General features: G+C 40.6%; 1 protein-coding gene across 1 annotated transcript in view; it reads right to left on the reverse strand.

Moving 5' to 3' along the window:
* Positions 1-15,320, reverse strand: part of mtt (mangetout) — a 1,300,850-nt gene that overhangs the window by 107,051 nt on the left and 1,178,479 nt on the right. The window contains exon 7 of the mRNA XM_067140048.2: positions 3,190-3,296. Coding sequence (XP_066996149.2) covers positions 3,190-3,296 — 107 coding nt within the window. The remainder of the gene's footprint in view (positions 1-3,189; positions 3,297-15,320) is intronic.

Genomic DNA, 15,320 nt, shown 5'->3' on the forward strand with positions numbered 1-15,320 from the left:
GCATGTTATTCACGGACATCAAAGAGCAAACAACGTAGTTGAGGGGTGGTAGTCCAAATTCCAGAAAAGATTCTTACTCATCATGCCAATATTTGGAAGTTTCTAGAAAATATTCGCAAGGACCAGCGCAAAAACTGCATAATAACACAACTATGGGAGGATAACACAATTTAAAGCGGCCTATTAACAATAAAAATATTACAAATAAAACAAGAATGGAAAATATTGTACGGAAGTATGAAGGGTATCAAACAAATAGTGACATATTTACGTTCAATCAGCTAAAATTTGAAATTTTGTACAAAGGACAACGTAGAATGATGAAGTATGAATACGTTTTACTGTATACTTCATCCTTTCCATTTATTCTCACATCAAAAAAAGTTTTTATACCCATAGTGTTGACGGATTTCTCAAGTAGTTAGAATGTTTCGTTGATGAAATATCTGTCGTCGACCAGTATCCTTATCGATTTTCTCAATAAATTGTACAACGCATCATGATGACTAATTAAACAACTAGGCAACATTTTTAGTTGAGGAAATGTCTGTTGACGAATCGTCCGCTAATCCAAAGAAATGTCCTTCTACTACTCAAAGGTAAATTCAGTTACTGTCGTTCTGTATGATCACCTTTGTGAACACATGGAGTTTTTAAAAGTACACTTGCGAGCAAAAAATAAGGCCCATATAGAGACGGCGATTTAGATTGGTTTATCATGATTCTTGTTGTTTAAAGGGACCTAACATCTATGTCATCCGCCCCTTTAGACTGATAATGAAATGTCTAATAGCCCCGCATTCTCCAGTGTCAAACCTATTTCGCCTTATGCACACTTCTAGCACCATGACTGACATATTACTTACATGAATGTCCGGAGCCCAGCCACCGTATTTGCACATTCCTGCCACTACAAGGTCTGCTTTCTAATAATATTATATTGGGCTAGCTCCTTTTCCTTATTTTCTGCAGTCATAACAAATTTCAGTAATGGAGGCGGTTTCCGACCCACTCTCCGTTTTACATCGACTGTAACATCGTTCATTGGTTCCTATTTGTTCCTACGTATTCACTTCAAGCCAGTCAGAGAGAGAAGCAGTAGCAGGTGGGTGGAGTCAGGTGTTAGGTAAGTGTAGAAAAGTTACGGAAGGAAAAACACTGTTTCGACCTATAGGTATGGGCCAGGTTATGTGCACGCAAGTGTACAACTTCAAAAAGCTATGTGGACCTGGAACACACAACCACCATAAACACATTTTTAGATTTCAATTCTGCGAAGTAATGTAGACTTTCTGGATTAAACTGATGTATTTATTGTAGAGAAACATAATCTGAGATCATCATTTTGAAGATTGGGAGGTCGTATATAGTACGGTACATGGTTTGTAATTCATTGTCCGAGTGTACATAATAAATTACTTTGGTCGATATTTTATATCATTTGTAATTTTGAACCATGTATTTATTATCAAACTACCAATCATATAGTACTAGAAATGTTATCATTTCCTTAAAAAATTAAATAAGCCACTGTACTGAAATCGTAGCAAAGAAATTCTCACAATCTGAATTAGGCACATTTATGAAATACATTCCCTCCTCAAAAATGCTCTCTGTAAAAGGAAATCATCAACATTGAGTAAACTATAAAAGTCAAATCTGATTCAGGGAAAATACAACAGATGCAAAATACAGATCTAATACACTCATATAACAAAATTGCGCGCCAAGAAGGAGTTGTCGGAAACGCATAAAATTTTATATGTGTGGTTATGGTGATTACAACACTTGAAGGAATACTCTAGTACCATGTTATTCTGCCTCTAGGTTGGATACTTGATGTCATACAGGTGGGCATGGAGACATACAAGTTTTGAATGTCATCCTGCGGCGTATCAATCCATATTTTCTGCAACTGGCCTTCTAGATCGTGTAAACTATTAGGCTGCTGAAGTTTGTGCTCTAGGTGATCTCAGATATGTATCTTTGACAGGCAACAAATCTGATGAAAGGGCACGTCGAGAATGTGTGGCATTTTTGCGGAGGCTTTCATATGATACTCTTGCTGTGCGCGAATGAGCATTATTCTACTAGAAGACGTTTCTTATAAGCCCTGCCTTGAAGGGCAACGTATGCGACCGACGGATGTTCTTCACTTGTGATTGTGTTGTCAGTGTACCTCGCATCACTACTAGGGGTGTTCGACTGTCGTATGCAATGGCCCCTTAATTCATCACACCAGCTGTCGGGGTGGTGTGGCACAACACAGCAAAGGCAGGATCAAGGTACCATGAGACCTCCAGACATGAAGACGGCTGTCAATGCACAAAGAGAACCTGGATTCGTCACTGAAGACAACCTGGTTCCAGTCCATACCAGTTCAGGTTTGTCTTTCACTGTAAACAGAAATGATGGCGGGTTGGTGTGAATGCCAGGATACGTAATGGTTGCCGTGAGACTAAATTTCTTTCAGCAGAGAGTCTAAAAATGGTTCCGGTGGACACAGGGGCCTGTAATGACGGTGTTACACGTGCACGGATGGCGGACATCGTTACCGTTGGATCTGTTTGGGCTTGCCGGAGGATGTGATAGTCCTCCCTTCTGGTGGTCATTGGAGGTCGTCCTGAGCCCAGTCGCCGTAATTGCACGCCTTATGCATTTACTGGCCCAAACATACCCCAACAGCCTGATCAGGAAAGCCTAGGTGACTGGCGATTCGTCGATACGATCACTCAGCCGCACGCATTCCAATAAAGTGCCCGCTCTCAAACTCTAATAACTGGGTGATATCTCTTCGATTCCGTTGTAGAGGCATGTCGAGTGGTTGACGAGCTTTCTTCTAGGTACAAGTAGCCTCTGCGACCCATTTCATACGTCACGGTTTGGAGCAAGTTCACGGCCTCCTTTAGCAAAACCGTTTAATTAATCGTAACACTACGCCAACCACTTAACTATCTGATTGAGATGTAACTGTATGCGGAGTTTTGAAGCAAAACGAAGGTTCCTTCTTGGTGCACATTTCATAGTGAGTGTATTTTTACGTTCCTGGTGGATAAATTTCAGACATACAGGAGCTAAACTGAATAGTTTTAATATTGTGAGGTAGACGTCAATACTCCACCTTAATACCCATGTAACAAGCGTATTTATTACTCTGAGAGTTGAAAGCGTATATTTCAATGTACTTACCTTCAAATGCTACCTTACGCAGATACTTGAGCAACTCGGTACCTTTTATCGGTTTCATTGTGTCACAGAGTCCAGGTTTGCCGTGACACAGCTCACGATGCATATCTCTGAAAAATTGAAAGATTCTCATTAGCTTAGTTTCATTGCAATAAACTACGTATTTCGTAAACATTGATAGATCGGTAACCTGGATAAAAACTCGCGATGATGTCACCTGTTGAATTGCATGTATATATTTGAAGTTGATTGAAGTAATCGGAGCAAGGTATGTATTAAGCAGTTGCGAAATTGTTTCTCTTTTTCTCCAAGCACAGCTGTAGTCGTTATTGGTATTTATATGTTAGGCATGTACTAAGTTATAATAATAATAATAATAATAATAATAATAATAATAATAATAATAATAATAATAATAATAACATTATTATAATAATGTTATTGGCTTTACGTCCCGTGCCAGCAAATATACCGATGGGAGGCTGGCGTATTTGAGAACCTTCAAATATTACCGGACTGAGCCAGGAACGAACCTGCCAATTTAGCTTAAAAGGCCAGAGCCCGGAGATTTTGTTGTTCAACACAGTAGTGCTACTGCATTGAGAAACAGTCTTATATCAATGCGACTGGTTCAGTCTTTTATACAGATAATAAAAGGCGTAAGAGGCATAATATAGAGAATGACTTTATAATTAGCACTTTAATCTATTATACTCTACTGTCATATAAAATTTGTGCACACATCTGTAATGTAAGGTACTAGGATTTGTACCCGTTCTTCGCACGGGAATTTGCAGTGGATATATTGTACCGTATCACTATATTACGGTCCAAATATCATCATTTTACGTTAATAGAATTTTCGAATATAGCACCATACAGAGCCCGAAATCCGCGCTTTATGGGAAGACGAACCCTGCAGCACAAGCTGCAGTCCTTTCGGTCCTCATGGAAACCCCGACGGGAATCAAGTCTTTTTCTGAACTTACTCGTGAAGGCGCCGTAGACAGCGTTCCGAAGCAAAGCAGAGTAATAGAAAGAAGATCGCGAGACAGAGAAAGAGATGTTTGAATTTGTCACGTGAAGCCAGTAGTGCTAATGTAAAACACTGGAAATATTGATTGGAATTATGAAGCGCTATTTGCACCATAGCGGTGACAAGTAGGCATGTAAACAGCCGTCGGAAAGGCACGACCGGTACACAAAGATATTCTTTTGTGAGAGCGGCGTTGTACCCAGCCCAACGGAAACTGGCGGTATTTTAAAGCGCAGACAGCCGTGTGAGCTGGAAGTTAGTTGCTGAAAGACCGGTGTATAGTGCGTCTCTCTCGTATCAAACCTCGAGACAATGTGCCTCTAACAAAGTGATTTGAAAGCTATAGTTAGGGAATAGATTAGCTCGCCCGAACTTTTACTGTGAGAAAAGAAATATCGTGACTAGAGAGAAGATCGAAAGTTAACTGTCGTAAAGACTTGTTGTGACCGGGTATCATACCCATAATAGGCTATACTCTTGGTCGGACTAATATCATAAGTAGCAGATTAAGTCCTCAACATTTGGCCTAGGTTGCGGCATTGTACGCGAATACATACAGGGCAGTGAAGAGGAATGCCATACTTCAACATCCAGTTTTCAGGGCTTGCCGAGTATCGAGAAAGAAGAAGACGGCATCTGTAATGGCGTTCCCAGGAGACGAATGCCAGTTTTCAGGATCCAGTGTATGCAGCGCTAGAATGTGGTAACTCCACAACGCAGCCCCAGTCGGCGCGCTGTGGCAATGACGGAGGATTTCAGATGAGTTGAACTGCATTAAAGCATGACTTGTAGCTACAGATTCGAATCAGGGCCTTTTTCACTAATGTAAATATTAAATATATGTAACTTGCAATTCCATAGGCATGTTTATTTCAAGTAATAGCTTGGGGCTGACGGCATGCCATGTGTTTTATTAGCTTTGCTTTAGATGGTATGAGGGTAATGATAGTTTAGTGATTATTACGTGATTTTGTATGTAGATTTCTTATTCGCCGTGTATGGACCCGAGAGTTATATTGATGTCACAGTCTTCAGAATGAGTTGGAATCAACTAATCTCTACAGATTCGAACGGGGAACATGGTATCCGAGACGAAATAGTTGACAGCATTCGGATGTGCATGATTACGCATGGGGAATGTTTCTCAGCTTGCAGCGAGCCCAGAGAGATATTTACACCGTTGTGTCTCAGAGAGGGTCTTTTATATGATACCGCAACAGACTAATCCATAGCTATGTGTGGGATGAGAACCTAGAGAGGGAAGATGCGTGGCCGGAAAGACCCGATGTATGTGTGTGTGACACCGCAGTGTGATATTGGTGAAAGTATCCCGAGGAGGCTTAGATGCGAGAATAGGCCAAACGGGATCCTAGATTCGAACCTGCGTATTCTAGATGAGAGGCGTGAGAGGACCATCCTCATAAGCGATGCAAAATATGCATTTGAATGTCGGCTGATATGACGCCTTATTGCGGCATAATATTGGGAAATAGTTTGATGTGTCATAATGAGATGCAGGTTTAGCTCAGTGAGCCGCGTTTCTGACAATGTGTTGAAAGACGAGAATGGTTTTGAAAGCCGAGAGGAGAAAGTTCTGTTGTCCCAACGCAGGTATAGATTGTCGTTGCTGGCCGACTGAGCCACATGAATGAATTGGGTCACACAAACCCATTATCCAGAACGAGGAAGGTTATTTCTGTTCGCGTGTAAAAATATTTCGCAATTCACTTTCTCTCCACAGCTGACCAGGGGTTGTTAATTTTTAGCCGTAAATTATCCGCTGTGCGTAATACATGGCAGTCAACATCCAGAGCCGTAGAGGTCTTGCGCTCGAGACCAAGAACCCCAGGCGATAGCATCGAAAGTATATATCTGTTTTATTTTTCAGGATGTGTTTATTTTGACCATGTGTGTCTTTGTCCGATGCGTATTTTTTCCATTGATATTTTGTGCATCGTTGATTAAAGAAATTACAGTACAAGCTCATTTTTGCTGGTGAGGTTCTCCAGTTTATCCGGGGCGGAGCCCGTGATTGAAAATTCAGTGTCTTTTTGGGTGTATATTGCCAGTCCCAAGCAAGTGTGTATTATATTTGTTTACTGACTAGTTCGGATTTGTTTATTCAGGGCGAGATGTGCGAGTCGATAATTATATTTCATGTAAAGTGACGATTCACATCGAGGCTATGTGCCATGCGCAGTTTAATATATTTGAATCCTACGACAAAACACAATAATACCACCGTATTCCACACAATTATTTTAATTTGAGTTCGAGACTCGCGTTTCTATTTAAAATTGGGAAGGCTAATTTTATTGTAATATTTTTGAAATTTTACTTTATTTTATTGGGAATATTATAATTCTTTTCTCATGCTTAGTGTTAATAAAAACTTCAACCAATTTATTTCTTGGAGTTCTCATTTACGAATAATGTATCCTAGAACCTGTCCTATAAGTTAATTTTAGGTAGACTTCTCGACCCATAATTTTATATCCGAACGTACCACGCAGCGTCTCCGCTGAAATTCAGGCAAACTAAGGACAGGGTATGTTACCTACAGGAATTTATGCGAGGTAATATGGCTCTATCCACACCTTTAATGTGACATGTTAAAATGAAATGAAAATTAAGTGTCGTATGGCTTTTAGTGCCGGGATATCCCAGGACGGGTTCGGCTCGCCAGGTACAGGTCTTTCTATTTGACTCCCGTAGGCGACCTGCGCGTCGTGATGAGGATGAAATGATGATGAAGACAACACATACACTCAGCCCCCGTGCCACAGGAATTAACCAATCAAGGTCGAAATCCCCGACCCGGCCGGGAATCGAACCCAGGACCCTCTGAACCGAAGGCCAGTACGCTGACCGTTCAGCCAAAGAGTCGGACACGTGTTAAAATGATATTTTCATACGAAAGCGCGTGGCAGTAACGTGAAATACGATGAAGCTGAACAAACTTGAGGGGGAATGGGGACGATTTCTGAATTGATTGTACGGTACTGTTCCTGGTACGAAGTTGTGCGAAATTCTCCCTGCTTCTCAGGTTGCCTTTTTTGTATCTCTGACCACTGGCGTGACGTTCTGACGTTGATGATATCTCCTTTAATATCTCCCGTATCGAAAAAGAGTAAAATGGCTCTTCAGTTTTTCCCATTGTTTATCTTGAAGTGACATGCACGACATGATCCACTGGATTGGACTAAAAATTCACTTTTTCGTAATCATCTGTGTTATTATCCGTCTTGCGATAAATACGTACATGACATAAAGGAACGGAAATAACATGTTCTTAAACAGTTGTTATATAGGCTACAGTCTTCTGATAGACCTAATGTTAACGGAGATATTTGAGAATTACCAACCTATAAATACCATCTCCAAGTGACTAACATTACAATATATGCACCTGATAACAGAATCCTGGGTGAGAAGAATTCAAATACGTAATTTGGTTGAAGTAAGTGCAGAAGTTTTCCACATTTAGGTACAGACAGACAGACAGACAGACAGACAGACAGACAGACAGACAGACAGACAGACAGACAGACAGACAGACAGACAGACAGACAGACAGACAGACAGACAGACAGACAGACAGACAGACAGACAGACAGACAGACAGACAGACAGACAGACAGACAGACAGACAGACAGACAGACAGACAGACAGACAGACAGACAGACACCAAAGGGAAATTTTCTACCTCATGTTTCCTCGGTGCTCAGTTACATAATGTAGTGGTAACTTTAAGGCCGAGAGAAATATGACGCATCCTCTGATTTTCTCCTCTTATGGATCGTTCAAATAACTACGTCTGCGAGGGTGTCTGTCACTGGCTGCAGAGCATGAAGTCCGTAGAAAATAGTAATTTTCTCCGTCATTTGAAGGTACATAACAAGTATGATTTAAAATGATGGAATATTTCTCAAATAGTCTACAGATTTTACACAAAACCAATATTGTAAGAGAAAACTGGAAAAAAAGACCTCTTCTGGTCTTCTTATGAACTCCCAGTCTATTCAGTGATTTGTAAATTATATGCATATAAAAACCTGCTCCTGGATAAGTTGACTCTAGATTTGAAGTTTGGCCGAGATATAACCAATAGTGTAAGGGAAAATTGAAAAGAACCTCATCTGGCCTTCCTGTAAACCCCCAGTCTGTTCAGTGATTTCTAAACGATATGCATATGCAAAAGCTGCTCCTGGATGAGTAGACTCTAAATATGAAATTTGGTGGAGATGTAATCAATAGTGTGAGAGAAAATGGAATAAAAAACCCTCTGGTCTTCGTATAATTCCCTAGTATATTCTGTGATTTGTAAATGATATGCATATTGAAACCTGCGCTTAGATGAGTAGACTCTAAATATGAAGTATGGTAGAGATATAATCAATAGTGTAAGAGAAAATCAAAATAAATCTAATAGTCTTTTTGTAACCACCGTCTATGCAGTGATTGTTTTACATGATATGCAGATCGAAACCTGCTCCTGGATGAGTAGACTCTTTGGTCGAGAAAATTGTGAAAAACTCTTCTGGTCTACCTATAAAACCTCCGTCCGTTCGTTGATTTTTGAATGGTATGCGTACCAAACCTGCCTCAGGATGAGTAGACTCTAAATATGAAATTTGGTCAATATCTATTTAGCGGTTTTCCCGTATTGGTGGAACAAACAAAAGAACAGACGGACAGACAGATACGAAAGCTAAAAAAACTACTGATATGATTTTGAATTGACCTGAAACGGATAAATATATCAACATTTGATGAAATAAATTACGTTACAGACAACGCACGCCCCTAGAATTGCATTTATAAAATAATCTGGACCAATTGTCCGACAGGCAAAGAGTCTGTAAATGGTTTTCAGGTCTACGTCCATGAGACTCGATCACTCTGTTGGTTTCGTAATTTTAAGCACGGGGAATGTCTGTTGACCTGAACATGGACAAAACTTCGGATGTTCCTTGATGGGGACAAGGGAATTAAGTGAAAATTCAAGCAAACGCTGTGCTGCGTAAAATATGCCCTATTTTACAGAAAATAATAATAATAATAATAATAATAATAATAATAATAATAATAATAATAATAATAATAATAATAATAATAATAATAATAATTTGAAGAGGGAATGGTTTTCGTAGATAGAGCTAACAGATTGCAAATATATCTTAGGTGCACAGCTTTGCTAGTCACAGTGTTAGTTTAAAGACCCACAGTCAAGTAAGAAGACATGTTTTCTTTGATCGCTTATGTTTCTCCTAGTAGTTCGGGAACAGTAAATTTGAAACTTATACGTGTAGGTGGATATACTGCTGTACTCCCCACAATGTACCATTAACACACACCCAACCATCGTGTACAAGGTTCAAGTGCACGTTGGTACTATCAATAGGTATTTCTTGCATAGATTTATAAACGATGTAACTTATGCAACGCAAAACAATTCCATCCAGTAATACACGGTTTAGATCACATAGACGTGAGCTTGCATTCGAGGGAGAGTGTGTTCGAACCCCACTGACGGTAACACTGAAGGTGGTTTTCCGTAGTTTCCCATTTTCACACCAAGCAAATGCTGGGGCCACGGTCGCTTCCTTCCCATGCCTAGCCCTGTCCTATACCATCTCCGCCATTAGATCATTCTGTGTCGATGTGACGTAAAACAGATGGAAAGGAAAACAATAATATAAATGGAAATATAATTACCATATACCGCACTGGGGCGAAACACTGGTTCTCCTACTATTGAGCTATTTGAATTTATTTAATGTTCTCAACCGGAGTCAATAAATTAAAGTTTCCTTATGGGAGTTAATGTTTGATCATGCCGACACACATGGTTTAAAATGTGACAAACTAATTACTTTTTTCCTTCTGAAAAATAATGAACATTTTTGCAAATGTGAACTCTTCAATTGCGCTATAGGTGAACCATTTTCGAGATCAAACAAGATTCCTTCAACATCCAAAGCACAAATGATTCACCGTGCAAAAAGAGTGACGGCCTATATTCTCTTTTTTCGCTGTACCATGTTATAAAGGACTTATTTCCTCTTCTCGGTGCCTTGTTCTGCGTGCCTTGGTGTCTATGTGTGCGACGTCCCGATGTAAATTCGTGCCCTTCAGTGGTCTATGAAAAAAAAATTAATGTGTTGCGTGTGAGTGACGGAAAACAAGGGCCAGTACAAGTATGTAGTTGGTCTATTTTTATCAGTATGTCGTGTTATGAAACTGCGATTGGAATTTCGACACCATTGAGATTTATTAGCAAAACATACAAAACATAATTTCAAAGTTCAGACATATTAAAGAAAATTCCGGTGTAGGCCACTGAAGAACGTTGATTTTCTAGAGAAAATTTCGCGGGCAGGATAAGGATGATTCATGAATATTGTTTTAAAGGGTCTAACATCGAGATCGTTGAACCGACAGGATTAGAAAAGGTGCGCAAAGTTTTGAGAAAGCAATACTCTCACAAAACATTTTCCTAGGACAATCAAAGGCATTGTGGCATTTCTTAATGTCTGCAGCAGTGAAAATTAACGTTCTTCACACCAAATTGGGGAACGTGTATCGTATATTCCGTAACAAAATGAGAGAGTGTGTGTGTGTGTGTGATTCTGCGAACTATGAGAGTCGTACAAATATTCCGGTGCTACTCCGAAGAAGGCTGAATTAAGGCTCCGACACATTACCTCATTACAGCGACGAGCAAAACCAAGTGACCAAGTGACCGCAGTTAACCTCTAACAAGCGCACTGCTGCTCCCAGAAGTTCCAACTGACTAGGCTACTTATCTCCTATTTCGCTATCACTCTTGACCTCGTATCTGTCATGCTACACACTGAGTTTGAGGTAAAACATTTCTTGGAACTTGAAAAGTTCACTTTCAAATATTTCATGAATCGGTGATTCACATGAAAGCTAACTTAGTGTACCAGAGTTAAGTTACATGAGAGCGTAATTAACTTACCCTGTTCCAGGACTCCAAAGAATACTGAATCTAGACCCACTAATGTGACATTTTTGCTAAGCAGAAAGCGAGTATCCTACTTGGTCCCATGCAATAACTGAAGCATATAAAATGATTTAATAAATTAAAGGGAATAATAATAATAATAATAATAATAATAATAATAATAATAATAAAAAAGAACTACTAAGTTAAAATGCTTATGAAGAGACCGGAGTAAAAGAAAAATCTAAGCAGGAAATCAAACGGAAATCATCTGGCACGTATGCGTGTAGTTTCACTGTTTCACTGTTGATATGATCATAGCCAGAGAGTATCTAGATTAACAGGAATCCGAACTACATGGATGTGATTTTTTATTTGGAAAACCCCCATACGCTCTGGTTAGATTTGAACCACGACCGCCTTGTTGAGGAACTAGCGTGTAAGTTCCTCGACTATCATACCTTCCTCATCCATTGCACTGTAACAGTTTAACGTTGAAATGTGCTCTGGTATATGTATTTATACAAACATGTTTAGATACCTGTATAAAACGACATTCGAACAAAACTATATTACAAACTTCAGTGCATTTCAGCAATAATAGGAACTTGCTGTAGCCTGTAAGGGACATGTTGACAATAAATTGTTTGTTAACAATTGCTACCTAAAGTGTGATGATGTAACCAATTTTCTTGAATGCATCCAATTTTTTTGAAGATTCAACTGTTATTACATTTCGTCTGAGGAACTACAGAAGTAGCTGCCGCGATTATTTACTAGTTCTTCCTGAAGTTGCATTCTGATCGAAGTACATTTTTTAGCAATCTGGTTTAGCCTACGTCGCACCAACACCGAGTTTGAGGTAAAAGAATTTCTTGGAACTTGAAGAGTTCACTTTCAAATCTTTCCTGTATAGAAAATGGGCATTTCTAAAATATATCCTACTAGGTCCCATGCAAAAACTGAAGCATCTAAAATTATTTTTTGGCGACGATGGGATAGGAAAGGTCTAGGATTGTGAAGGAAGCCACCGTGGCCTTAATTAAGGAACGCCCCAGCATATGCCTGGAGTGAAAATGGGGAAACCACGGAAAACATCTTGTGTGCTGCCGACAGTGGAGTTCGAACCCACTATCTCGGGAATGAAAGCTGATAGCTATGTGGCCCAAACAGCACAGCCACTTGCTCGGTCGAACAACATCTCGAAAATAAAATCACTACCATAAATCGTTTTGACCGAGCCATGAAATTGGCGTGCCTTATTCAAAATGTTCAGGGGAAGGTATTAAACACCAAGTTCAACAGGTTTTTATGTGAGCTTTTAATGGACTGAAGTAAATGAGCCTTAAGAAGAAGCGATTTGGACAGTAACTCGCAGGAGGGAATATTCGTGCAGGGAACTTGACAGCCGAGTATCATCATCAGTTGATTCCCTAAGTTAACGGCTGCGGTTCGAATCCCAGCCAATGAACGTGGATTTTTAAAATGAAAATCCACGTCCCTGAGGTCCTGCTACTGTGATCACGATATCAATCACGTAAACTTGTTTACTTGCATGCTTTTACTTGGAGTATGCATCGCATATACCAGGACTACTCAAACTAAATTAATAATAATAACAAAAATAATAGTCCGCCTCTGTGGTGTAGTGGTTAGTGTGATTAGCTGCCACCCCCGGAGGCCCGGGTTCCATTCCCGGCTCGGCCACGAAATTTGAAAAGTTGTACGAGGGCTAGAACGGGGTCCACTCAGCCTCGGGTGGTCAACTGAGTAGAGGTGGGTTCGATTCCCATCTCAGCCATCCTGGAAGTGGTTTTCCGTGGTTTCCCACTTCTTCTCCAGGCAAATGCCGGGATGGTACCTAACTAAAGGCCACGGCTGCTTCCTTCCCTCTTCCTTCTCTATCCTTTCCAATCTTCGCATCCCCCACCAAGGCCCCTGTTCAGCATAGCAGGTGAGGCCGCCTGGACGAGGTTCTGGTCATTCTCCCCAGTTGTATCCCCGACCCAATGTCTCCCGCTCCAGGACACTGCCCTTGAGGCGGTAGAGGTGGGATCCGTCGCTGAGTCCGTGGGAAAAACCAACCCTGGAGGGTAAACAGATTAAGAAATAAATAAATAAAAATAATAATGTCCGTCTCTGTGGTGTAGTGGTTAGTGTGATTAGCTACAACCCCCGAAGGCCCAGGTTCGATTCCCGGCTCTGTCACGAAATTTGAAAAGTGGTACGAGGGCTGAAACGGCGTCCACTTAGCCTCTGGAGGTCAACTGAGTAGAGGTGGGTTCGATTCACACCTCAGTCATCCTGGAAGTGGTTTTCCGTGGTTTCCCACTTCTCCTCCAGGCAAATACCGGGATGGTACCTAACGAGGCCACGGCCGCTTCCTTCCCTCTTGCTTGTCTATCCCTTCCAATCTTCCCATGCCTCCACAAGGCCCCTGTTCAGCATAGCAGGTGAGGCTGCCTGGGCGAGGTACTGGTCCTCTTCTCCAGTTCCATCCCGCGACTCAAAGGCGGTAGAGGTGGGATCTCGCTGAGTCCGAGGGAAGAACCGTCCCTGGAGGGTAAAAAGATTGAGAAAGAAAGAAAGAAAGAAAGAAAGAAAAATCATAATATACCGAGCGAGTCGGCCATGCGATTAGGGTTGCGTAGCTGTGTGCTTGTATTTGGAAGACAGTGGGTTAGAACCGCACTGTTGGTAGCCCTGCATATATCTTTCCGTGGTTTCCCAATTTCATACCAGGCAAATGCTGAGACAGTACCTTAATTAAGGCCACGGTAACTTCTTTCCTATTCCTAGCCCTTTCCTTTCACATTGTCGCTATAAAACCTATTTGTGTCAGTACAATGTAAGGCAAATATTGTAAATAATAATAATAATAATAATAATAATAATAATAATAATAATAATAATAATGGGTCCGATGATTTAGATGTTTAGGTTCCTTTAACAACAATGATATCAACAATCAATACTAATACTTTTGTTTTATTGTTATTATTAACAAGTATATTACAATTTGGAATTTTCTCGGTATAATGCTTAATTACATTAGTACGAAAACGAAGTAAAATTAAAACATAAATTACGTAACAACATCAACTCAACACAACAGGAATATCGGGCGAGTTGGCCGTGCGGTTAGGAGCGCGCAGCTGTGAGCTCGCATCCGGAAGATAGTGGGTTCGAACACCATTGTCGGCAGCCCTGAAGATGGTTTTCCGTGGTTTCTCATTTTCAGACCAGGCAAATGCTGGGGCTGTACCTTAATTAAAGCCACGGCAGCTTCCTTGCCATCCCTAGGCCTTTCCTGTCCCATCGTCGCCATAAGACCTATCTGTGTCGGTGCGACGTAAACCAACTAGCAAAAAAAAAATACAAAAAAAACTGGAATACAATAAACACTTCCATAGAAACCAAATATTACAAGAAATTAGGTCATAACAAGAAATTTCATGGCAACAAAATAAGAATAAGTTTTATGTGGATTAAAATAAGAAACAAAATAAGACGACCTGAGGTTCGAACTTAACTGTCGGCAGGTTTTCCGTGCTTTCATATTTTTACACCTTAATTAAGGCCACGGTCCCTTCCTATCCAGTCCTAGCTCTTTTCTATCCCATCATCGCCACAAGGCCTATCTGTACCAAGCGAATTGGCCGTGCAGTTAGGATCGCGTAGGTATGAGCCTGCATTTGAGAGATGGTGGGTTCGAATCCCACCGTAGGCAATCCCGAAGATGTTTTTCCGTGGTTTCCCATTTTTACACCGGGAAAATACCGGGACTGCACCGTAATTAAGGACACGACCACTACCTTTCTAATCTTAGCCCTTCCTTACGTCGCCGGAAACCTTCTACCGTATGTGTTAGTGCGACTTTAAACCACTTGCAGGAAATAACAAGTCCTATCTGTGTCGGTGTGACGTGAAACAAACAATACCTGACAATAAAAATAACGAGTAGTATAACATAATAATTAGAGGCAGCCGCAAAGAAATTAATACGAGATTTACAAACACTGAGGTAAATTTTTGTGTGGCTATTGCTAACCTGGGAATCGAACCCATAGTGCCGAGGATCCAAGACCAAGACGCTGATAACTTATTTATGGATTTAGAAATAATAA

Source organism: Anabrus simplex, chromosome 2 (genome assembly GCF_040414725.1).
Source record: "Anabrus simplex isolate iqAnaSimp1 chromosome 2, ASM4041472v1, whole genome shotgun sequence".
Lineage (NCBI taxonomy): Eukaryota > Metazoa > Arthropoda > Insecta > Orthoptera > Tettigoniidae > Anabrus > Anabrus simplex.